This window comes from Lissotriton helveticus, chromosome 4_2 (genome assembly GCF_964261635.1).
Source record: "Lissotriton helveticus chromosome 4_2, aLisHel1.1, whole genome shotgun sequence".
Lineage (NCBI taxonomy): Eukaryota > Metazoa > Chordata > Amphibia > Caudata > Salamandridae > Lissotriton > Lissotriton helveticus.
Window position 1 is genome coordinate 41,804,410 of NC_136064.1, and position 25,952 is coordinate 41,830,361.

The 25,952-nt window shown below is 47.4% G+C and overlaps 1 protein-coding gene across 1 annotated transcript; it reads right to left on the minus strand.

Moving 5' to 3' along the window:
* Positions 1-8,802: 8,802 nt before the first annotated feature.
* LOC144751953 (fibrous sheath-interacting protein 1-like) lies at positions 8,803-10,022 on the minus strand. The gene is given in 2 exon segments (XM_078639916.1): positions 8,803-9,575; positions 9,629-10,022. Coding segments are annotated over 2 exon segments (1,167 nt in total).
* Between the last annotated feature and the right edge of the window lie 15,930 nt (positions 10,023-25,952).

The following is a 25,952-nucleotide window of genomic DNA, read 5'->3' on the forward strand; positions in this document are numbered from 1 at the left end:
GGTAGCCTGTATTTTACAGTGGGTGTATCAAAGGTTATATTACACTGTGAGGAGGTGCATCCGACTTTCACGTGGATGTTGACATCAGTGATGTTGCCAGTGATGTCATCAGTGGTCATCAGTGATGTCACTGATCTTGTCATAAATGATGTAATATGTCACATTATCAGCAGTGCATAGCGGGGGCGCGAGTTATAGTTAGCTCAACTAACTATAACGGCGGAATTTCTATGGTTTTGTACAAGTGAAATGTCCAACTAACTATAACGTCCCTGAAACCTATGTTTTTTTCAGTGAATTTCAATGGTTTTTTAAATGCTAATTTATAGCTATAACGTCCCTATAACCTATGGTTTTTTCACTGAATTTCAAAGGTTTTTTTAGATGCTAATTTCTAAGTATAACATGCCTGAAACCTATGTTTTTTTCAGTGAATTTCAATGGTTTTCTTAAATGCTAATTTCAAACTATGCCTACAAAGGTAGGACATGTGAAGAAAGAGGAAGAAAAGTGCAGAAAGAAGCAAGACAAATGCTGAAAGAGTAAACAGAAGTCCAGAAAGGTGAACAAAAGTGCAGGAAGAAGCAAGAGATGTGCAGAAAGAACCAACAGAGGAGCAAAAGTCCTCCTGTGCCCTCAACTTTTTACTGACGGGTACTGGTGGTAAATGACTCTGACTAACCAGGACCGGCGTCAGTGCTATGCTAAAAGACACTTAGAATACAGTGAAAACACCTACATACACTAGGGAACACAATTCGTTGGGGTACCCCTATGATTAGCATGACCTCCTCTGTATTTGCCATGAGTTAGTGCCTGGGTCATTGCATGAGTACATGGGTAGTGACTGGATGATTAGAGTGCTGCAAGGACAGTGCATGGTGATTTTGTAACTGCTTGGGTTTTGGCGGAGTGATTGGATAAGTACATAATGCTGGATGGCTGCTTTGAGGAGGGCAGGAGTAGTGACAGAGGTATTTCTGGAGTGCATGGGTACAACTTGGATAATTGGAGGAGTGAATCACTACTGTGTAGGTGGTTAGAGGCCTTCATGGGTGCATGGTGAATTTATAAGTGCTTGGATGTTGGTGGAGTGATTGGATAAGTACATGGTGCTGGCTGGGTGATTGAAAGACTGCATGGGTGCTGACAGGGCGATGCCTGGTCTGCACGGGTAGTGCTCAAAGGATTGTAGCAGTGCATGTGTTAGTTCCTGGGTCATTGCATAAGTATATGGGTACCGATTGGACGATTAGAGTACTGCAAGGACAGTGCATGGCGAATTTATAAGTGCCTAGGTTTTTGCGGAGTGATTGGATAAGTACATGGTGCTCGCTGGGTGATTGAAGGAGTGCATGGGTAGTGACAGGGCAATGGCTGGACTACATGGGTAGTGACAGGGCAATGGCTGGACTGCATGGGTACTGCACAGAGTATTGCAGCAGTGCATGAGTTAGTGCATGAGTCATTGCATGAGTGCATGGGTAGTGAATGGATGATTAGAGTTCTGCAAGGAGATTGCATTGTGAATTTATAAGTGTTTTGGTTTTGCCGGAGTGATTGTTTAAGGACACACATGTCATATCAGGTCCCGCCCCTCCCTTCACAAACACGCCCCCTGGCGGGTTTTAATTTGGGGGATTAATTCCCTTTGATTCCTGAGGGTCCCTGGGGGCCAACTAGCCCACCAGGTACCTCCAATAAGTGCCACAGAGCTGTGTTGCAGAGAGGTGGTCCGAGGCAATGCCCCTTTTTACACCTCACTGCAACGCAACTCTGTGGTACTTACTGGATGTACCTGGTGAGCTAGTTGGTCCCCAGGGAACCTCAAGATTGAAGGGGACTTAATCCCCCAACTTAAAACGCGCCAAAGGGCACATTTGTACACTTGTTACATCAGGCCACGCCCCCTCCCTGCACCACTGTGCAAATACGCACCCTGGAGCATTGTAAATTGGGCATTTAAATCTCCTTGAGTCCTGAGGATTGAAGGGGACATAATCCCCTAATTTACAATGTGCCAGGTGGTGCGTTTGCACACTTGCTATGTCAGGCCCCACCCCTTCCCTTCACCACTGTGCAACCACGCCCCCTGACACGTTTTAAGTTGGAAGATTAATTCCCCTTGAGTCCTGATGGTCCCTGGAGGCCAACAAGCCCACCAGGTACCTCCAGAAGCCCCACAGAGCGGTGTTGCAGAGAGGTGTAAAAAGGGGCGTGGCCTCTGAAAACCTCTCTGCAAAGCAGCTCCCTGGCGCATACTGGAGGTTCCTGGTGGGCTAGGTGGCCCCCAGGGGCCCTCAGGATTCAAGGGGACTTAATCCCCCAACTTAAAACGTGAAACACATTTGCACACTTGTCACATCAGGCCGTGCCCCCTCCCTGTACCACTGTGCAAACACGCCCCCTGGAGCGTTGTAAATAGGGGGATTAAATCCCCTTCATTTCTCGGGGTCCTTGGGGGCCAAGTAGCCCACCAGCTACCTCCAGTAAGCACCACAGAGCTGCAGTGCAGATAGGTGTAAAAAGGTGCGTGTCATCTCAACACCTCTCTGCAACGAAGCTACCTGGCGCATACTGGAAGTACCTGATGTGCTAGTTTGCCCCCAGGGACCCTCAGGATTGAAGGGGACTTAATCCCCCAATTTATAATGTGCCAGGGGGTGCATTTGCTCACTTGCTATGTCAGGCCCCGCCCCCTTCCTTCACCACTGTGCAAATGCGCCCCCTGGTGTGTTTTAAGTTGGGGGATTAATTCCTCTTTAGTCCTGATGGTCCCTGGGGGCACACTAGCTGTACTAGCTTTTGACACAACAGGTTTCCAAAAAACCGACGAGGATGCCATAGCCATACCTCTAAATATAAGGAAAGCCATCACTATAAAACTTATAAAAAATGGCCTAACATCGAGAGGTGGTAGGGTCGTTTTTGTGATAGAGGCACACGAATATCAGCAGACAGAGGTATTCCATTCATGGATAGTCTTTCTTGAAGCAAATCCAGTAACACATGTGTTTCACTTCTACAAAGAAGACGAACCACCAACGGAATACATTTCTTTCGAGGATATAGAAATTCCACTAACATACCAAGAGCATGCGCTCTGGTTTAAAGGCGATGTGGTCGTGTTTCTCCTGAACCCCTCTCCCTGAGGCCACTCCCTAACCCTAAGTACAGTCCGAGACTTTGATATTTGGCTTCAAGGTTCTCTTTATTGTCATGTCAGAGTCCCGTTTTCTTTTAGAGCCTCTTATGTATCACTTTTGGGTTGGGTCCCAACACAAACACACAAAGCTAAATGAAAACAAGGGATGGATAGAGTCTCTTCTCCGGTGGGCTTTCACAAGGGTTCTCTCCTGTTTTCTTTCTTCAACTGTAGACTTGCAGGTACCCAAAATCATAAAGAAAATAGAAATGAGGGTCAGGTTCTTGCCCTTTTGAGCAACAGTTAGAAATGAGGGGAGGGGTAGTGCCTTCACCAGGTCCCTAACGTGATGTGCCTAAGTGAGGGAGACTTCTTGGTGAGCTTTTCGTGGCCCTTAACCCGCTCCCACAGACCCCGAAAATTCCCCTTACATGCAGACTGCACTTGCCTACTTTCACAACCCGCTTGAGCCGTGGCTTTGGGAGACTCCGACTCCTCTCTGGTGTTGAGGGTCAAAGTCCTGGGCGCGTTGCTCCAAGAGCGGTATTCAGGTCCTGGTGCCGGTCCGCCGTCCTCTCTGCCTCCCGGTGCTGATTCGCTGGTCTCTCTGCCTCCCGGTGCTGATTCGCCGGTCTCTCTGCCTCCCGCTGGTTCCTCGATGCCGGGTAGATCGCTCTCCTCCGCTCCTGCCTCGCGTTGCGTGTCCCAAGGATCCGCCGTTTCCCCGCAGTACTCGTCCTTGCTCACCGAAGAATACCTGGCTTCAGGGCCTCCGGCTATTTCAGCTGTTGCCCCTTTGGTTTCTCCGTCAGCTGCTACACCGCTAACCGCACTTCCGGTTGCGTCGTCGACAGCGGCCATCTTGGGTTGGTCGGGTGTAACTCGTGGGGGTACGAAACCCTCACAGGCGCCCTAAAACATTTAAATCACATTACCAGGCTCAGTCCACTAGGTAGACCAGGAGCAATATGGTCGGCTCCAGCCGGTTACATACCTGACCCTGGCATTGAAGCAATGTCATATGAGCAATTACTTAGTATTATACAAAATGTAATAGAATTATACAGTAAAACCACAGCTCTCTGAAAGTCCTGAAAAGGTCTTTACTAAAAACACTCCTACTCCTCCTAAAAAGAAGTGGGAGAATACTGAACAAAGACGCGTTCTCATTCCAGAGGTAGGTCTCCTAAAATGGAGCCCTCTTAAAGGAGGTATAACCTCAGGAATTGCGAAAACCTGATAGATATCAAGATACTGATACACGTTCCTCTCGTACCTGTCGACTTCGTCACAGAAATCCGAAAGAAAAGGACGGTCAGAAAACACGAAAAAACGTGTGACGTCCAAAGACGATTAATACGTTCAGAAAAACAAGAAACCTCCATTCACCAAAAAGAAGGTGGCAGGTCTAAAAATCAGACATGCCGAGGATCTTGAGGACACAACTCAAGAATGGGGAATGGGCTCAGACGATGTTGGACAGCGCAGCAGAAGTCACCATAGCTCGTAAGAACTTGAAGGATCATCAGGAGATAGTGGACTTGTATGAAATCATTCAAGTTTAAACTACAGATACCAGGGTTAGTTCTCCACATAAGTTATATGAAATAACACTCCAGATGGAGGGAGACATACCAAGAAAGATAAGAGCACTCTTTTTGGAGCGACTCTTTAAGGGTTATGACATTCTTCTAGCCTGGCCACCAGAATTTGTCAAGGAGTTCCCACATGGCGAAGACATCTTTATGCCACTCTTCTCCAATCACATTCCTATTCATTTAAAATATACTTATGTCAGAAAATAGGCAGTAGCCCAGGCTCCAGCATTGTCCAAGAATCACGTAGGATAGGATGAGGACTCGCCTCACCATAAAATCCAACTAAATAATCAACCAACTGCACAAAGGCAGTACCCAGTAAAACAAGAACCTAAAAAACAGGTCAGGGAGATATTAGATCAACTTGAATACTGGTGATTGTTCATTGACAAGGTGATTGAAACATGCACCTTGTCAATGAACAATCCTTTGTTTCCTATCTCCAAACCTTTGTTTCCTGTCTCCAAACCAGACAATACATATCATCTAATTTTGGATTAGAGCCATCTAAACTCTTGTTACAAAACATTTGCAGTACAAAATGCACATAGTGCAGCATTAATGAATAACATTGTGCGTAAAAAATATAAAACAACATTAGATATTTCTAATGGTTTCTTCTGTTAAAACATTGCATCAGAAAGTAGGTATTTGACCACTTTCTCAATTATGGGGACACAGCGTCACTTCTGTCGTCTCCCTCAAGGATTCAAGAACAGCCCTGGGTTATTCTCAGCAAGAGTAACAGAGTTACTACAAACAAATGATGATAAAACATTATCATATGTAGATGACATCTATCTGACGGATGATGACTTGGATAGGCACTTGAACAGAGTGAACACCATCATACTTGGAATCGCCTCTGAAGGGTACAAATTCAATTTAAGAAATCAAGAATTGCCCATCTCAACGTCCTTTCTCTAGGATATGACTTATCAAGTGAAGGCAAAGCCTGGCAGCAAACTTTCTAGATAAATATGCGCTGCTCCAAACTCCAAAAACGCTGAAAAACTTACCGTTGATTCGAGGATTCTTGAATTTCGGAAGAACTTACATTCTAAACTACGCAGAAAGGGTTAAAACTCTCTACGAATTAATCAAACCTGATTTTAAAACAGTTAATTGGACACAAAAACACTCAGAAATTTTGCGTTCATTGCAAACAGACATGTTAGCAAGAACACATTTACAAACATGCGGAAATATACGCAACTTAGTGATCCGAATCATTCCAGGACAATGCGGATTCACTTACTTAACTTTTAACAAAGGTGAAAAAGTACCAATAGCTTATAAATCACACTTGTACACACAAGCAGAAATGAAATTCACTTCTACAGAAAAAATTCAGGCAGATGTTCAAACTGCAGTAGCAAAAGAAAAAGCCCTCGCACAGGGTAAGAGTATTATGGTCCTTACACCTGTACCTGCCTTAGAGGCAGTGACAAAATTGAGCATTCCTAATGCTAAGGCTTTGCATCCAAGATGCATACAATGGGTTAATTCTCTTGCTGCAACAGATTTTGAAAACGTTTTTGATCCATATTTGAAAACACAAGCATTTCTACAATACGAACAAGAATGGCCTCTGCCTACTGAAATTCTACCTCTAGAACAGTATGAATGTATAATTTATACTGACGGATCAGCTCAACCCGCTACGGGGGGTAAACAAACCTATAGTGCGGCATACGCGAACGTTAAAGGTCGTTGGCACAATGGCAAATTCCGACCTATGGTCACTAAAACTCAATCTCTAGGAGATTGTACAGCTCAACGAGCTGAACTACAAGCATTCAAGATGGCTCTTGAGAATACGTACCGCAAATTCCCCACACTTATAGTGTGCGATTCATATTATTGTGTTCAATCTTACAATGAATACTTGCAGAACTGGATTCAAAATGGTTACAAAGATGCAAAAGGTGTCACAATCATGCATAAATTGCTTTGGGAACAAGTAGTTCCGGTACGACAGGAACTGCAAAACACTCATGTGATACATACACTGAGTCATCAACGTGATGGCGTTCACATTGCAGGGAATTCATTGGCTGATGAAGCCGCGAAGGCAGCTGTGCAAATGGCTTCCGTAGCTGCAATCACTCGTTCAAAACGAAAATAGATGGCGAAATAATGGAAGCTATCAATGTTTCAAGCAAAGACAGTGGTAAAACATTACCTAAAGGCTTTCCACTCAAATACTCCTACATAACTGATGCGAACAATGTTCCGTTTGTTTAAATTCCTGGAGTGGGGGATAAAGTAATTCCAAACATGGAACATTGATTAGGACTAATCTTAGCAGCACATGAGGGGCTCGCCTCTGCAGATGCAGGTTTTTCCGCTACAGTATTATTATTAAAACAGAGCTACTGGTGGCCGCGCATGAGGAAACAAACCAGAAACTATGTTTTGAAATGCGAAATATGCCAAAAGATGAAAGTCTCAACTGTGAAACGTCCTGCGCAGACGCCACTCTTAATTCCAGATAAACCATTAGCTTGCGTTTACCTGGACCACTGCGGTCCTTTACAGAGGGGTGGTAACTATAAATATATCATGGTCGCAGTGGATTCATGTTCAAGATTCATTTGGATGTGGCCTCAGCGCTTGGCTGACGCGCAAACTGTTATAAAAGATTTGCGAGTCTTTATCGGCATATACGCAATCGGCACGCTACATTCTGACCAGGGTCCTGCCTTTAGCTCCAGAGCTTACAAGGAGGCCATGCCAAATTTGGGCATTGCATTGCGGTCCTCTAGTCCATTCCATTCTGAGGGAAATTCGGTTGTGGAGAGAAAAAAACGGTACATAAAGCAATCTATAAGAGCTAGGGTATTAGGTTCGGGTGACGGGTGGGTCAAACATCTAATAAGTGTCCAACGTAGTCTTAATAATCTGCCAAGTAGTTCTCTAGGGGGTATCACTCCATAAGAGGTCCTTTTTGGGACCAGAATGAATGTAGCGGACCTCGATTGTCAGACTTCAGTGGTAGACCAAAAACCCTTTGATATCAAAGATCGTTTGGCTGTTTTGCAGGACTTAAATGAAATAAGAATGAAACAAAGTAACGTGTTCCTGAAGCCAACCACCACTGAAGAGAAACCGACCACCACAGAAAGGCCTGTCTGGATCCCAAAGATCGGTGATCTACTCAGAGAAAAGATCGCAGACAAGAAGGAATATGGGCCTTCCTACAGACAACCAGTACCTGTCCTAGCAATCCATGTATCAAGAACAGTATTACTGCCGCCCCTTGCTGGAAAGAAGGAGAACAGGTTTGTGTCCATCGACCTGGTCAAACCACATCATGTGGCCAATCATAAGCAGTAGGCCAAGTGGACTCCGTCAATGTAGCAGACGCCCTTATTTATTTTTTTATTTATTTTTATAGTTTTATATAGCGCTAGCTAGACCCGAAGGGCTAGCTAGACCCGGAGGTATCAGAGCGCTTTACATAAGGAAACAGCGTGTTACCAGTTACAGAAATTTCACATTAATAACAAGAAAAATTACAAATTCAATACAGTTATTGGTAAGTCGAGTGTCAGGATTAAAAAGAACAGGGGGAGCTGGCAGTCAATTGGAAGGAGGTAGCAGCGAAAAAAAGGCGAGACATATGTCCGAAATCCGGCTGGGTAGGTGACGGCCAAAGCGGGAATCGGCCATGTGGTTCGGGCTCCGCCGGACGAGTATCAATTCAAGAAGAACAGGGGAAGTTGGGAGACCAATTGGAAGGAGAAAGCAGTGGATAAAAAAAGCGAGACATATGTCAGAGGTCCGGCTGGGTAGGTGACGGCCAAAGCAGAGCACCAGAGCCAGTCTCCCCTATAGCTGTTCGGCCATGCAGTTCGGGCTCCGCCGGAATTATAGAGATGATCAGGAGGTGACCGAAAATCAAAAGTCAAGATCCATGTGAGTGGCCTCAGCCACGAGACTTCCCCTTGAACTAGATGGGATCAGTGGCAGCCATTTTGGGGTCAGGCGCAGGGTGGTGCTCATGCTCCTTGTTGTTGGAGTCAAGCCAGTACCCAGGACTGGGTTTATGAGCAATCAGGAGCATCCCAGCACCTCAGGGTGCATGCGATCCTCTTCATCGTCCTTCAGCAGATCTTTGATCCTTTGTTTCTCGTCATCCATCAAAACAACAGGGTGTCCAGCATCTCTGGCCAACTCAATGTTCCTTTTAATAAAATCCTGTTTGTTCATCTTCACTCGGCTCCTTTTCCTAGGGACACTGGATATTTTATCACCGTCATTTGACATGTCGCTCAAATCATTTCTGTGATGCGAGTCCAGATTATTGGGGGCTCTGAGCAAATTGCCGTCCTCAGCAGGATTCTGCATATGAAACACTGGGGTGAATATCACTTCTTCTTCCAAAGAGTCTGCGTCAGTCTCATCTTGCGCTTGAGGAGTGAGAGCGAGAAACTTTCTTGTGTTTAAAGTCTCCTCGTGGGTCTGTGGAGCCTCAGGAGACATCGCAGACTGCAGCTCTTCCCACAGTTTTTTCCTCATCTGCTGGCCCTGGTATTTTACTTTCTCTCGTACTTGCTTCTTTGCCAGGATTTTATCCAGCATTTTCATCTTCCTGATGGCCCCCGCCAGCTCTGGATCTGTGTTTTCCTCATCAGACGATTCATGTGGCTTGGCATCAGAAGCTTCTTTGGAATTCACCGTCTGCTTTGATGTGTTTCTCATCTATTAATGTTGGTTAGGTGAGGCGGTGGTGAGGTCTTCATAGTTTACTACGTTTTCTGATGGCTGTAGAGGTGGTGTTCCTCTTCTGTCATGCCCAGACTCTTTGACCTCTGTCGGCTGCAGTGACGGTGTTCCCCTGCTTCCACGGTCAGTCTCTTTGCCCTCTGTCAGATGAGGTGCGGTGTTCCCCTCCTTCCACAGTCAGTCTCTTTGCCCTCTGACGTTTGCAGTGATGGTGTTCCCCTTCTTCCACGGTCAGTCTCTTTGCCCTCTGTCGGCTGCAGTGGAGATTTTTCTCTCCTGCTCCCACTGACACTGCTTTTGAAGCCCACATCCATTTCATCACAGGAAGAACTGAATGAAGATTCAGCAGAACTCCAGATATTTTCTGAGATAGAAGATGAAACCTTTGAGAGTCCTGGCTCTGGGGGTAGCACCTCCAAAGACCGGGCAACCAAATTCAACTTTGGTTTCTCTGATGAAGATGAAGTGGAAGCTCGGCTTCCAGAACGGGATCTGGAGATCGAAGCAGGCCTTGAAATTTCATCCAGGCTCCCTTTCACAATATCCATCACTGGAAGGCCGGACCCCGGTCCACGCTCGCCCGTTGTCCGTTGGTACAGTCCAGGCCGACGTCCGTTGGTACAGTCCAACTACCTCAGAGCGCCAGCCCTTGCGGCTACTACACAAGAGGTTCAAACTGAGAGACTCATCACCTTTGAAGAATCTGCAGTGCGAAAAGAAGGACAAAGCAACAAAGCTATGGAACTCGTACCTCTTGAAACCCAAATACCAGTTTGTCAAGAAATACCTGTCTTCCAAGAAGTAACAAGTGATCAAGTGGTTCCAGCAATTTCAACAAATCCTGATGCAATCCCTACAATTGACAGAACTGCCTCTGGCTATTTCATTAACTTTGATACGTTTTCTGAGGATCCAAGCAAACCTGAAACAACGCCAGTAAAAAGAACTTTCAAAGAACAAGCAACAGAACTTTTTCAACACCTGAAAAAGACATATCTGGTTTCATCATGGATTGAACTTTGGATTGTGTTGGGTGTATTTTTCTTCTACTTTAGTTGACTCTGGTAATAACTTTGGGAATGCTGATATTTGGAAGATATGTCAAAATGGACACAGCAAGTAGGAACATCAACTTACTCCTCAAGCCACATAAATCATTCCATCGTGAACAAAGAGACTCGTCATCAGTGAACATCACAGCCATTCCTATACCTGGGGTTATAACTTGGGACAGAAATTACTATGACATTTTTAGCCCATCGGAGCAGATGAAGATCCACACCAGTTCAAGATTTCCTTGAATGATTTTGCTTCATCTAGTACCTTTTCTGATGATTGGGACTTCGAGAATGTTAATAATATGATGTCAAGCTTAGAAATGTCTGCAGTATTCACAAATCATGACTATTTAGAAGGTTCATCTGACTATGAAAAATGTATTGGTATAATCATTATGGTTATCATTTCCTGCACAAATCTGCAAATCCTAGAAATGTATTAATGTATAACCAATGGGAACATTGTCCTACACCTACACCTGAGAGCACTAACACTTCAGAGGGGGAGGTCGATGTACATACTATTTTGCATCACAACAGAACAGATCCAGATTGGAACAAATAGTTGATCTGGCCCACAGACACAAACACCTGTCAAGATAGATTCCTAAACAAGACCCATGGTTTCAAATTCAATAGGCCAGACCCAAGATATGTTCAGAGACAGCATCCAGGAATAGATCTACACTTAAGGATGTAAAACAACACTTATCTTTACTTAAAGATGGTGCTGATCTTAGAGAATTCTTGCTAGGACCAAGAACACTGTATCATAAACGTTTTATATATGCCGGTATCTATGCATTTTATAATGAAGCATGGAAGATTACGCGAGCAGAGACTGCAGAAAGAATACGACAAAATGTATTGTATTAATTTAGAGAAAACTCTCTCTGTAGTAGACAATGTGTTAACGACTCTGTGGTCCAGAATATATTCATTGGACAGCATAGTATCCTCTGCCATAGACATCATGGAACAAGAATTAGTCATGCCGCAAAATGGTCAGTCGCAATTACGTTCTATCATGCTAATAGGCTGGACATTGCAAAACGTTCATTCAGGCTATGTGTCTTGGCGTTTAATCAATACTACGTCACTGTTTTTATAATTCAATCTAACTGATAAACAGATCAAACTGGCACAGAGGGAAGCAGACTATATGGTGCTGAGCTTTGAAAAACTGGAAAGATTGCCATTTACGATTGCTGAAAATCCAGCTACTGAATGGATAATACATGGAACAATCACTCTGCCTGTTACAATTTTCCATGTTCAGTATTGCCTAAAACACATACCAGCAGGCACATATGAAAGGCATACTGATTGATTGAGTAGCTTTATTTCGAAATATTTTCATTTCATAAAAGCATTACAGTACAAAAATAGATACAAATATAATACAATTAGCAATTCAATCCTCTAAAACACTTTGTACAATGAACAATGATATACAGTCATTGGTAGAATGATAAGGGAGGGGAAACAAAGCATCAGATGGTAAAAGCAAGTTGAGTCTATGGGAATAACCTTACTGGAGGAGCAATTTCCTCACAGATCTTATCCTCCATACCCAGCCCAAATATTTTGCCAGGCAGCATGCAAACAGAGGACGGGCGTCCGATCTTAAGATCTGTAGGGCCTCCAGGTGTAACCGAGTGCCCAAACTCATACAAAGAGGTTTCAGCCATCTACGGCAAGGTGCTACATACGCTGGGCATTCAAACATTAGATGGGCAATAGACTCAACCCTGTTAACACAAAAAGGACAGGACGGTATGGTTTGCCAAGGTGGTTTCCAACTTGCTGTCCATTGTCCTAAAGGCAGAACTCCCACCCTGAATTTAATATACAATGATCGGAGGAGCCAAGCTCGCGTCCAAGATGGCCGCGTTTTAGCTCGGCTCCGTTAGCTCTCCTGTCTGCAACAACTATCCTGTACTTTATCCTGCCCCGGGAAGTATTCTACGATGTGCAGTGGAACGACGATACTTCACAGGTGCTTACCGTTTGCTCCGGTGGTTCCTGGGTGTCACGGATCCTGAGTTACGCCCCTGTCTGCTTCGAGGGTTCTGGAGCAGCCGGGCCTGGCACTCCTTGGCGGCGCCCGGGCTGGACGAGGTGCGGTGGCCGGCCCTTGGTGGTGGTGTGGAGTCGGTCGGAGAGGCCGATGTGCTAATAGACCGCTTGCGGCCCCCTGGGCCTGGTCCGGCGGTCCGATGGCCTGGCGTTGGGGCGCTGCCTTCCATGGACGGGGATAACCGTACATCGGGTTCATCTCCCCTTTGTTCTCCGACCCGGCCATTTTGATTTACGCCGCCCGGGCTCGGAGAACGGTGCCGGCGGCGTGTGGGGTGCCGGCGCATCGCCTTCTTCTGGTGGCTCCCCTTCCTGCCCTGGTGGCACCTCCATCGGTGGCTGCCGGTATCCTATTTGGCCCCGTTGGTATCCGAGCGGGGGTTGGTGTTTACAGCGGCCCCGCCGGGCTTCTAAGATGGCGGCCGGCCCCATGCTTTTTGGCCTTGCTGGGACCGGCGATGCGGATCCGCCGCACGGCACGCCTTCTGAATACTGCAAAGGTGAGCCTACACTTGGTGACATCCTCGCCGCCTTACGCTCCTGGGGGGCGCCCATGACCTCGTCAGTCGCTATCCTGGAGAGAGGTCCCTTGGATGGGACTGCCGGGCCCCCTGCGGTTTGGGCGGCTTCATCTCTGTTGTGTGCTGCTGAACCCTGCCTCGGGGTCGTGGACCCGGCAGCTGCTGTTGACCCGGATATGTGGAAGCCCGCTGCCCTTCTTCATCCTGTGCCTCCGTCTGTTTCGGAGGTTCGTCAGCCGGATATCACCTGGACCAACCTTGATGGGTCTCCTTCTCCTCCTTTGCTTCACATGGCCGAACGAAAATCCTGTGACTGTGCCGTTGGACTGGCCTTCTCCGTGTTCACTTCGGAACTGTGCCCGTATCACCTGAAGTGGTTGCTGTACGATCTGGATCATCCGTGTCGCGACCACTATGACTTGAGTATATTTGTGATTCGACTCCCTGTTATTCACCTCCGTTTCAATGTGATCTGGTTCCTGCTTTGTTGGACGACTACAGTTTGCGAAAAACGAGGACAGGGTTGAACTGATCTTGACTCTGTGGACTGATTTTGTGGTATGGTTGGATGCTCTGTTTATAAATGTATGATTCTATTTGATACTTTTTACCGTTCCTGGAGCTTCTCAGTGTATTTGCTATCTTCCCGTGGGCTCTGAGTGCTTTCGGGCGGGGGGGTGGGAGCCGAAAGGGTTTTTGAATTTGTGGCTCCTCTCCCGCTGTTTTTCCCTGTTTTCCCTTCCCTCCCCTCCCCCCTTTTTATCTACGTGATTCTTCCTTCTATATTTCTTCTATATTTCGGGTTCTAATTAGGGCGACAGGCACGCTGCCGGGGGGTAGGCCATAGCCTTCTGCAGGGGTGCAGGGTGGGCTGTGCGGGGTGGTGGGGGGGTTTGTTTTATAGTATCTTTCTTTTTCCTTTTTTGGTTCTATGGCTCTTATGTATCCCCTAATTTCGTGGCGCGGTGTTGACACGTTGCCTCCCAGGGTGTTTGTACTGGCCTGGGCCTTTTTTGTATGTCTGCTGTTATGGTTTATTGCGCATTCGTTTCTCCTGTGGCCACTAGTTCCTTGTGCCTGGATTAGTATTGGGTACTTGTTAGCCGTGGGGGGCGGGAACGGACGCGGCGCCCTCACTTTCCCCCTCCCCTTTTTTGGATGTCCTTTTCCTCCTTTATTTTCCTTCCCCCCCTTATTTTTCTTTTCCTTTTTTGGGTTGCTGTAATGGAGGGCCTTTAGTTTCATAAGCGTGCTTTTCGTTGTCTTAATTATGTGCCTTGGTAACGGTGGGAGGGCGTTGAGCAGCGAGTGTTATTATTCTTGATGTGGGACCCACGTTCTGTCTTGCCACAATGTGAGTGTTCTTTTGATCTTATCCTGTATTCGCAACTTCGGCTTGCTCACGGCCCACCGCGGCCCTCTGGACGTTATAGATTGTCACTATCCTGTGAAACCCTCCTTTTTTCTATTATAAAATTAACCTACTCTTATCCTGTCCGTGATGGTGGCTTGACGGTTTGTTATCCTTGCCTTTGTATGTGCTATTTCGATATCCTGTTGTCACTCCTGTATTGCCTCGTGTGTCAATTTATTGTGGTGGCCGGCCCGGTGGGTTGTAGGCCCGTATCTGTGAGCACCTTCTGTACAATAAAGGTATTAAAAAAATAATAATAATAAATAATAATAATATACAATGATCGATCCATCGGGTTGGAGATCAAGTCCAGGTAAGGTTCTCTAAAGGGGAGATCTTTAATTAGCAAGAACTCAACGGTAGATCTGCATAGTTTGGAATTGCTCGCTCTCTCATTTGCCACCCAAGACCAGAATATTTTCTTTACCAACTGTTTGGGTGGGGATGTTCTGTTGGCCCAAGCGTCTCCCAGGCCCAGTTCACAAAGGAGCCACTTTACTTCCATGAGCCAACCAACCTTGTGCCAGCCTGGGGTTCAGAGGAGTTCATGCAGGGCTTCTGCGTAGCTTGAGAGTTCAGGTACATTCCATATTCGAGCCCACAGTAAGAGAGGACGTAGCTTTGCTTGCTCGGATATGGGACGTGTACCTGCATCGAGTAAAAGAGGGAGCGTGGGAGTGCTGTGAGGTAGCCTCATTAGCTCTTTATGAAATTTATTCTCGAGGTGGGTCAGGGTATCAAATTTCTGCTTACCCCACAGTTCTGCCCCATACAGTGCCGCGCTCACCACCTTTGCCCTGTAAATATCTAGTATCACCCCAATGGGTTTAAGGGGTGAGGCGCGATGTTCTTTTAGCAATGCCCCTGTAACCCTCCTATGAGTCAGGATGATTTTTTGATGGTGAGCCTTCCAACTCATAGAGTCACAGAGTCGGATGCCTAGGTAGTCGAATTCCCTTACCCTTTCAAGTGGGACTGAGTCTAGGGTTGGAGGGTGGACTGACTTCCTAGGGGGATTCAGGACCAGGAATTTGGTTTTGCTTATGTTAATAACTAAACCCCTAGAGTCACAAAAGTCCTGGAACCTAGAAAGCAACGTTTGCAGGCCTACCGGAGTTTTCGAAATCAGCAGGGCATCATCTGCAAATAGGAGAGTTGGTATCTTCCTGCCCGCCAGGGAGGATGCATCTGATGGTTGTTTAAGAAGATGCTCCACCACTCCGTTTAGGTAGAGTGAGAACAGAGTGGGGGCTAGCACACACCCCTGGCGGACACCCCTATCTACAGAGATGCGAGATGTTTTTTGGCCCTGTTCACCCCATCTAATTTGTGCAAAGTTGCTTTCATGGAACTTGATAAGCAAAGCCAGTAAGTACGGGGGGATACCCAAACCCTCTAAGACATCCCACAATAGGTCACGTGGGACTAGGTCAAAGGCAGTCCGCAGGTCTATAAATGCAAGGTACAGACTGCCTTTGCCCAGTACGACCACTTTCCAATAGAGCATTAAAAATCGGAATGTCTGTTCAATAGTACCAGTTCCTGATCTAAAACCGGCCTGGAAGTCAGACAGAACCTGATTTTCTTCGGCCCACTGCAAAATCCTTCCTAGGACTACTTTGCCTGCTACCTTCTGGGTGGAATCGAGCAGGCTAATGGGACGATAGTTAGCAGGGTCGTCCCTACAGCCTTTCTTAAAAATCGGGACGACTTCCGTCCCCATCCAAGAGTCCGGGAGGCATCCTCCAGACATGGCCTCATTCAAAAGTAGGGCAATGAGTGCGCTCCACACCTCTGTGTTAACCCGTAGCAAATCACCCGGGACGCCATCTGGACCTGCAGCCTTGTTGGCAACAAGGCACCTAATTGCTCCTTCAACTTCCTTGGCTGCAAAGGTGTGGTCATTGTCTGTGTTAACGGCCCACACTCTATGCCTGGGACCCCTATTCTGTCCTGGTACCCCTGATGGAATGGAGTAGAGCTTGGAAAAATGTGCAAACCAAACCTCCCCTGTGATGTTACAAGTCAGTTGTGAATCGACAGGCCTATCTCTACCTCTGAGCAAATCCCAGAAACCCTTCGTGTCCTTTTTGGAGCTAGCGTCCATTAGGTCTCTCCAAAAATTGGTTTCGTGTTCTTCCCTTGTCACAGCTTGGATTTTTTTGTAAACTCTCCTAGCGAGGCTGATTTGAGCTGGGTCTTTAATTTCGACCGCCCGGATAAGTTCACTTTTAGCAGCACGGCAAGCAGAGGAGTACCATTTGTCTCTACCCTTGGTTGCCGTTCTCCCAAAAGCCCTAGCCCTACCCTGTGGGACTATAAACAAATTACTCAGGGCTGAGACAGTCTCTGTAAATGCCGTAAGGACATCGTTAGTAGAATCCGATGCGCCTAGATGGTGCTTTACGTTTGTCATTATGATCTCAGCTTGGGCCATTCTCCCCTCGTCCGCAACAACTTTAGCCCAATTTAGCCGCCTACCGCAATTAGATGGGACAACTTCGTGGGAAGATTTCCAGATGGATCGAGACGAGGTTGGGTTCCCAACTTCCCACGGGAGGGTAAGGGTTAGGGCCAAGGGATTATGGTCGCTATCGGATGTTTGCAGGACTTCCATGTCACGGAAGTACTGCCATAAATTATGGTTTAACAATATATAATCAATTCTAGAGGTGTGGCCCACCCTGTTATAGGTGTGCACTCCCCTAGAATCTGACTTCGATCGACCATTAGTGGCTCTAAGATCGTGTTCTAGACAGAGTGAGTTGAGATCAATGACATTCTGGGTCCATTTTTTTATCGGATCCCGGGCGAGCAAAGGAATACCTCTCTTAGCGTCATCTTCCCAGATGTCCAGGATGTCCTCGCTGGCTAACGGTTCAAAACAGCAGTTAAGGTCTCCAGCCAGGACAACAAGGGATTCAATATTGCAGGCTCTGAGCTCCTCTTCTACTCCAGTTGAGGATAGCATTGAATTCCCCCCCCTGGCCCCCCTTAAATAAAGGTTAAGCACTTCTAACTTCCTGCCCCCGGGACACTGTATAGTGAGTCTCAAGAGGTCAGGAGATTGGGTGTTTATGTGCCTTATGGATAATCCCAATGCAATACTGACCCAGATGAGAAGGCCACCCGATGGGCGGCCTTTACTGCCCTGTGGTTTGCATGCTGGCACATAGTAGGTCGTGAAACCTACCCTGTGGAGGGGCTCCAAGCACCAAGTTTCTTGTAGGAGACAGATCCCAAAAGGGTCAACAAAGGAGTTCCAATCTGGCTTATCGATATTTCGTGCGAGCCCTGCCACATTCCAACTTAAGATCTTCAGCAGGGAATTATCTATGGAACTCTGGCAGGTCGAAGGGGCGAGGACAGGGGGGTCAATGTTAGAGCCGGTGGGCAGGGACCGCTGGTGAGGACTTGTCAGAGACGTCGGAACAGTGACTGTCTCGCACACAATTGTATTGATACTATTGGTATTAAGAGAATGCAGCGCCCCCTGAACTGACAGGGCCTGTGCCCTAGGTTGAATTAGGGGGGCAGGGCTAGTCCCGACAACGGTAGTCCACAAGGGAAGAAAACCAACTTCCACCTGGGGTGCGGGGATCGTAGAAGGTAATTCCAGAGCAGGGGGCTTAGACAGTCAATCCACGTCCTCGAGACAGTTGTACCTGTTCGAGGTTGTTATCCCAAACCAGCTTCTAGTTGGATTGTGCTCTTTAGTATGATACCCCCTTCTGGGCTGATGGTGAACCCTAGAACAATTACCCCCGTAGGAGTGTACATCTCGAGGAGGGTAAAAGAAGGACAAAGGCCTCGGGGCAATGGATAAACCCTCATCCTCAGTAACCCATGAACAAATATAATTAGCCGTGTGTGAGTCTTCAAACGTCACGACTATGCAATCACCGGGTATAGATTTCCGTGAGGAACCCACCCAGGAAACTCTACGCACCATTTTGACTCTACTTATCCGGCCATTAGGAATCGGTCTGTGCGTATTGAGCCAATGCATGACCTTGTTCCTTAAGGACCAATGATTTTCCTGGTGGCCATTCGCTGCCTCCGGCGCACCCGTCAATACCACCACATAGTCATTGGCTTCTGGAGGGAGATCGATGTACCCCCCTCGAAAATTACTCTTGTTATGTGAGCCCAAGGTGGGACGGAAGGTAGTATTATTCTGTGAGCCCTGAGTAGGACGGTGGAAGGTACTGCTAGTATTGTGCTTCCTAGGAGCAGCCATATTGGTACGAGTGTGGGTTTGTGAGGTGGGTGCCTTTGGGTTATTAGCCCCGGACAGGGGTGCAGGATTTTTAATAACGACTCCCTTAGTACGAGGTTTAGGGATAGGCTGTGTGGGGCTTAACACAGTGGAGTGAGAAGTTAAGCTCTGCGGGGCTGTAGGGGAAGAGTTTAAAGTCTGTGGAGCTAAGTTATTCTCTATCAGACCTTGGTTTTCAAGACCACGTAAACCAAGAGTAGCCAAGGTTATAATACTTTTTTCCATCTCTAATAGATGGTTCTCAATTCGAGAGAGTCTTAAATCCAGGGGAGAGAGGAGTCTTTTTAGGGTTTCCCAAACTACTCCTATGAATTCCCCTTCCCTCCCCTCCTGGTCCTTTAAGTAGGGATCTGCTTTCTCCTTGGTAGAGTTACCTTTGGTGGCTGCGGGTGCTGTGCCATCGTTATCAGTGCACCGAGAAGCCTGTAGTGTGGTAACCTGCCCTCCTATAGCGCCATTCACAGAGATGTTAGCAACATTAAATAGGTGTGCCCCAACACTTTTGGCCTTCCTAAGTGAGAAAGCCGACCTTGGGGTACGCTTCCTTTTGTGGAGATTGTCTTTGATACTATTGAATGTGCCATAACAGGTGGACGCATCGGAAATATCTGGAGAATGAGGAATGGGGGTAAGTTGATGGCGAGGGCTAGCCCCAGATGGGGACGGGCTTACGGGCAGGGGTAGGGGACACAAGGGTGGTGGAGAGATAGGCAGAACCGGAGTGTCATGAACATCCGCCAGCGTTGTTACACAGTGTTGATTGTTCAGACGCTTCGGAGTAATGGCTGATGCTATGTGCCCTAAGGAAGATTTCTTGGAGTTAGCAAAATCTAACGACAGTTTCCTAGCAGCCGCCAAGTCAAGGGAAACTCGAGTTTGAAGTTTGGTAATCTCTTGGTCTATGGCAATATTTGTGCGTGTGATAAAATCATCCATGGGCCCATTGTGTACCAACCCCCCCTTAGCAGCCCTGCTGCGGCTGGCTCGTGTACACATATGTAAAGAAGTAGACAACCCGCGTGAACAGTGGGATGGGACAATGCTGGTTTGGATAATAGCAGAGCTAGGGCGAAAAGGAAGGGGCCCAGACCAGACCTCTTAGACCTCGAACGGCCTCAAACGGCCCGCTCTTAGCCCGGTCTTTGCCCCGAGCTGCGTCCCGCGCTGCGGGAGTACTGGTCCTTGAAGTAGTTGACATGATGGGCGGTGGGCGGGCCAACGGGGAGAGCGGACCGGAAGTTCTCCCACGGTCTCGCAGGGACTCCTGGGCAATGGAGTCCCTGCCAACGCTCGCAGCCCCGCTGAAGCCTCGCGCCCTAGCCCGTCCTCCGCAGCGCCGGTTTACAGCCTCCCAGGTGTAGCCCCCAGCAAAGATGGCAGCGCCGGTTACAATGTCCTTGGTGCATCCCCCAGGAGAGACGGCGAAGCGGCACCCGCGGAGCGGGTGCGGCGAGTCCCAACAACAGCAGGCAAGTGGTGATCTCCTGAACAAACACCTTCAGAGGCGAGCGCTGGCCAAGGGTTAGAAACGTCCCAAGAAGGGAAGAAATCCGAGGGTATGAAAACCCTTCAGTGGGTGGTGGGCGGGCCAACGGGGAGAGCGGACCGGAAGTTCTCCCACGGTCTCGCAGGGACTCCTGGGCAATGGAGTCCCTGCCAACGCTCGCAGCCCCGCTGAAGCCTCGCGCCCTAGCCCGTCCTCCGCAGCGCCGGTTTACAGCCTCCCAGGTGTAGCCCCCAGCAAAGATGGCAGCGCCTGTTACAACGTCCTTGGTGCAGCCCCCAGGAGAGATGGCGAAGCGGCACCCGCGGAGCGGGTGCGGCGAGTCCCAACAACAGCAGGCAAGTGGTGATCTCCTGAACAAACGCCTTCAGAGGCGAGCGCTGGCCAAGGCTTAGAAACGTCCAAAGAAGGGAAGAAATCCAAGGGTTTAAAAACCCTTCAGTGGGCGGTGGGCGGGCCAACGGGGAGAGCGGACCGGAAGTTCTCCCACGGTCTCGCAGGGACTCCTGGGCAATGGAGTCCCTGCCAACGCTCGCAGCCCCGCTGAAGCCTCGCGCCCTAGCCCGTCCTCCGCAGCGCCGGTTTACAGCCTCCCAGGTGTAGCCCCCAGCAAAGATGGCAGCGCCGGTTACAACGTCCTTGGTGCAGCCCCCAGGAGAGACGGCGAAGCGGCACCCGCGGAGCGGGTGCGGTGAGTCCCAACAACAGCAGGCAAGTGGTGATCTCCTGAACAAACGCCTTCAGAGGCGAGCGCTGACCAAGGGTTAGAAACGTCCCAAGAAGGGAAGAAATCCGAGGGTTTAAAAACCCTTCAGTGGGCGGTGGGCGGGCCAACGGGGAGAGCGGACCGGAAGTTCTCCCACGGTCTCGCAGGGACTCCTGGGCAATGGAGTCCCTGCCAACGCTCGCAGCCCCGCTGAAGCCTCGCGCCCTAGCCCGTCCTCCGCAGTGCGGGTTTACAGCCTCCCAGGTATAGCCCCCAGCAAAGATGGCAGCGCCGGTTACAACGTCCTTGGTGCAGCCCCCAGGAGAGACGGCGAAGCGGCACCCGCGGAGCGGGTGCGGCGAGTCCCAACAACAGCAGGCAAGTGGTGATCTCCTGAACAAACGCCTTCAGAGGCGAACGCTGGCCAAGGGTTAGAAACGAAAGGCATACTGGGAATTACCATACACACATAGATGTTGGAGTGGGGGGCGTGAAGTGTTTATTAGCGGGAAAAACTGTGAAAAACGCACTAGGCGGTTCTCTCCTTTGTCAGGATATTAGCCTACACCGGGCCTGTGATGGTTCCTCTAACAACTTATCCTGCCACCTGCAAGGTTCCCCAGCTGCGGTGATTGATCCAAATTTTTAACAACTCTCGAATGGGAGTTACCTTATGTTGAATGATCACAGCTGCTGTTGCATGTTGCCAGGAATAGCATATCTAGTAAATATGTCAGCCAGGGTCACTTGCTGTATGCAAGTATTGTTTCCTAAAGCCAAGACAGACCGGGAGTCACCACTTTGGCCTTTACTGAACATCTCTCCTATGCAAATTGATACTTTAAGCAGAATAAAAGCAATTCTCTAGCAAAAAACTGTGCCACTGACCTCGGCCAAAGAAACCTATGATCTGTAAGTCGCAAGGACTTCTGCAGAGATACATGCCCTCTTAACTACAAATTGCCCTAAACATTTCTCAGAAATGTTAAGTCGTATCTTAAACATGTCTGATACGAGTGGTATTCTACATGTATTTAAGACAGTATTTTCGGGACTGTTAGCACCTTTTGAAGCAGTCCTAGGAATATTTCCAGACTTTGTGCACTCTGTGTTTGGCGGATTGCCTCTCATTTTGGGACTCGCTGCGGGAATACTATTTTTCTCCTATTACTGCGATATGGCAAGCCAAATCACCACCGACACCCAGTTCACCATGGTGGCCACTCTTCTGGCGATGAAGTGTCGTGAGCGCATCGTCCAAATTTTGGGACTACCTTGTCTAAGAGAATTAAATACCACATGGTTTCTATCATTCAGACCAATTTGGCAAGATTGCATCTGACCTGTTCTACGCTGCCTGCTATGCGGTGAAGAATACATGCTAGACACATGTCTGATACTCCCATAAGTCATGCCAATTGATTTTGATACTTTGCTTGAACCAGTAACGGCCCATGCATTGTGTTGTCACCAGCGGCTACCAATTCTGATGACGGCATTCATTGAGATCTCACAGACACAAAATGCTGATGGTGAGGTACGAGAGGAAACAGACACACAGGTATCATCCACTTTGAACAATACTAATGCGACCAATGCTGAAGGCGATGCTTCACATCTATGTGCGGTTGATCTTCTTAACGAGGTAATTCAACTTTCACCTACAATGGTAGATGACTTTTTTACAGACTTAGAAGATTTGATGTTTTTCTCCAGACACCAACAGTAACTTTTGATTTGGCACCCAGTGTTCTGAGAGACTGTGAATTCGACCTTCATTTTTTCAAAAACAAAGTTCAAACTTTGGGACTCTTTTTTCTATGATAAATTTTTTTTTTCAAATTTGTATTTTTACTTTTTGTTTTTGCCACAAAGTTATCTGCTTAAAGTAGAAATATTCATAGAGAACAAGAATTCTTTGAAAACTTCCTGAGACAATATTTGAACTTGTCCACATATACAAACAGTCCTATGTAATCTGAAATGAAATGGTTTCGGCCCTTTTTTCTTCTGTATTTACGAGCCATTTCATTACTGTATATATTTCATGATTCATTCAGTTAGGCATCTTTCTTTCGTGCCCAACTTGATCATGCCAAAAACAGGCCCAGAGAACTCTTTAACATAGTCATAAAACTAACGTCATCTGCCCCACCAGAGCTGACGACCTCAATTGAAAAATGTTAGGAAATTGCCAACTTCTTCTTGGAAAAAAATGCTAAAATTGATCAATCCTTCCCTCAAATTCTGGCCCTGCCTGGCCCCCAAATTGCCATAGACATAACTCCTTTTTTTGCACCATCCCTCCGGTCTAATCCTCCCACTCACCTATCCATTCCAACTATTTCTGGTGACATCCTTTCCAACTTACAACTGAAAAATAACGCCTCCTGTTCTAATTTCTATCCTATGACTGAGCTCAAAGTCTATAATATTATTGCGAAATTAAAGCTGACCTCGCACACCAAAGACCCACTCCACAATTAATGGGATGCTGGAGTAAGGGAGGAGGTCCGTCATCAGAGGCTTGGGTATATAGGAGTTGCACAGGTCATTTAGTTCAGCAGTGGAGAGGTAGCAAACAGCACAGTGAGGCCTGGTGCTCGTCTGCAAAGGGGTGTGGTCAGCAATCGGGCATGTTGGGAGAAGTTACTAGAACAAGAGTGAAAAGTATCATAGAATTTGGGGCAAGCCCTGGAGTTGAGGATGGTGATATCTCCTCAGAGCCGTGTTTATTCAGTAGCCATAGCAGTGAGTTTGTGTTCTATGCTGTTTAGTGTCTGTGCAATAAAGTTGGTGGGGAGACCAGCAGAGCAGGACGAAGAGGATGAAGTTTGGTCTATGTTGAAAGGGGAAGGCAATCCAACGAGTGGTGGGTGCGCAAGGACAGGGGAGGGAGTCAGAAGAGTGTTCGGACAGATATTAATTGGATTCATGTGGAGTGATCAGGTCAGTCAGAGTCAGGAGATGCAGAGAGAGAGAGGGAGGGTTGCAGGAATAAACCAAATCAAATTGCTTGGGAAGGATGTCATTAGGAGTTGGATAATTAGACATAGAGGCGAGTGCAGTAGGTGACCCCAGGGTAGGCAAGTGAGTTGGAAAAGTCATCCTATGCACTGGGCACTCCCCAACTTTTTGCTGACTGATACTGGTGGTAACTGATTTTGACTGACCCTGGGCTCTGCCTAACCAGGCCCAGGGCCAGTGCTAAGCTGAAAGAGACAAATTACAATACAGTTCAAACACCTAACATATACTCGGGTACACTATGGTATGGTGGGGTAACCCTGTAAGTGGCATGACCTATTCCATAAGCCCCTAGTATATAATAGTGCAGGGGATTGAGCAACATAGAAGTCTCCTGGGGCATGGCAGTTTAGAGGACGGCAGATTTTTCTGCACTTGCATGTGTGCAGTGCTGAACTCTGAGATCAGTTTAAAAACAGCCCTGGGTGCCAAGACTGCTTTTAAAAAGTAAATTGTGCCCAAACTCACCTTTGGTGGTAGGGACACCTAAAAATGGATAACCTACAATGTGTTGGCATTTTAGGGATCCCCAGGGTCTCCCCTAGTTATCTCTGGGATGGGGAGTCAGTTATCTATAAGGTACACCCTTATAAAATGAGTTTTTATGTGCCTGGGTAAAGTGAAATTTCACATTTTACTCCCCACATTGTGGTACAGTACTGCTCAAATTCTACTTTGATGCTAGGAGCACAACAAAAGGAGAATCTGCAATATTTCTACATATTCAGAACCCCAAAAGTCTCCCCTAGTTGAACATGGGGTGGGGTTCCTGTAGATATAAGGCACATACTTATAAAATATCTTTTGTATAAGTCCTGGTGCTGGAAAAATGGCCCAGGCCATTTTTCCCATTCCAAATCCCTTGTTACATATGTTAACATGGTAGGAAGTTATTGATTAATAACTATTGACAGGAGAGGACTAGACTGGCCATTCAAAGACTTCCCAGAATGGTAGTAGTAAAGCCAACAGTATCATATTGTTGGATTTCTCCTAAAGTGTACATACAAGAAGTTATAAGACTTTCTTGTTTGTAAGTCCAAATTCAGCCTTCCAGTGGTCTGCCCTGATTGTTCAGAGTTAAGTGGATTAGCCAGGCTGCCTTGAAGAGGTGATAAAGAGCCCCTGGGGTTAACCACCTCTGCTAGCAGGGCAGTGTGTTGTTCAAGAGGAATTCCAGGCCAAGGGGAGGGGTCGTAAAACCATGGTCTTCAAAGGCAGAGGCATGGCCTCAGTGTCAGTTTCCACTTTACACTTTTGAACACCACCAGATCCAGGATTAGGGAAGGTATGTGCAGATGGTAGGGGGAGAGTCTATGGAAATAAGCCATCCTAGGGGGTGTGTTTAGCCATCTCTTACCTCCTTGCTGTAAAATCAGCCATTATGGATTCTGAAGATTTGATGCACTCTGGGACAAAATAATGCCACACTCTACAGGATGTGGTCATAACTATAAGGAGTTACCCTACTCTCATTGGTCAGAGGTGACCTCCTGCTTGACCCAGAGAACTTGGAATACGTATCTGAGAGGGGTAGAGCCCTCCAGATCCGCTGCTTGAAACTTGCTGAAGCAAGAAGTGTCCTGCTGAAACGTTTTGCAGTGCAAAGATTTCTAAGACCTGACCTCTGAAGAATGCACCAACTGAAACTCCAGGCCTGTGAATTACCTTGCTGCAAAAGGACTAGACAGTGGACTTCCTGCAAGCTACATGTTAACAGAGCTCACCTGGACATCCCCACAAAGAATTCCCAGCCTGGAGTACTAGTGGATTTGTACTGGTTTTGTTCAAGTGTATTTCGGAATTGAAGTTTCACACTTTCAAGGACCCTCTTGGAGATTCCAGAACCTTGGATGGTGTGTTGGATACTTTGAGACCTGCAAGCAGAAA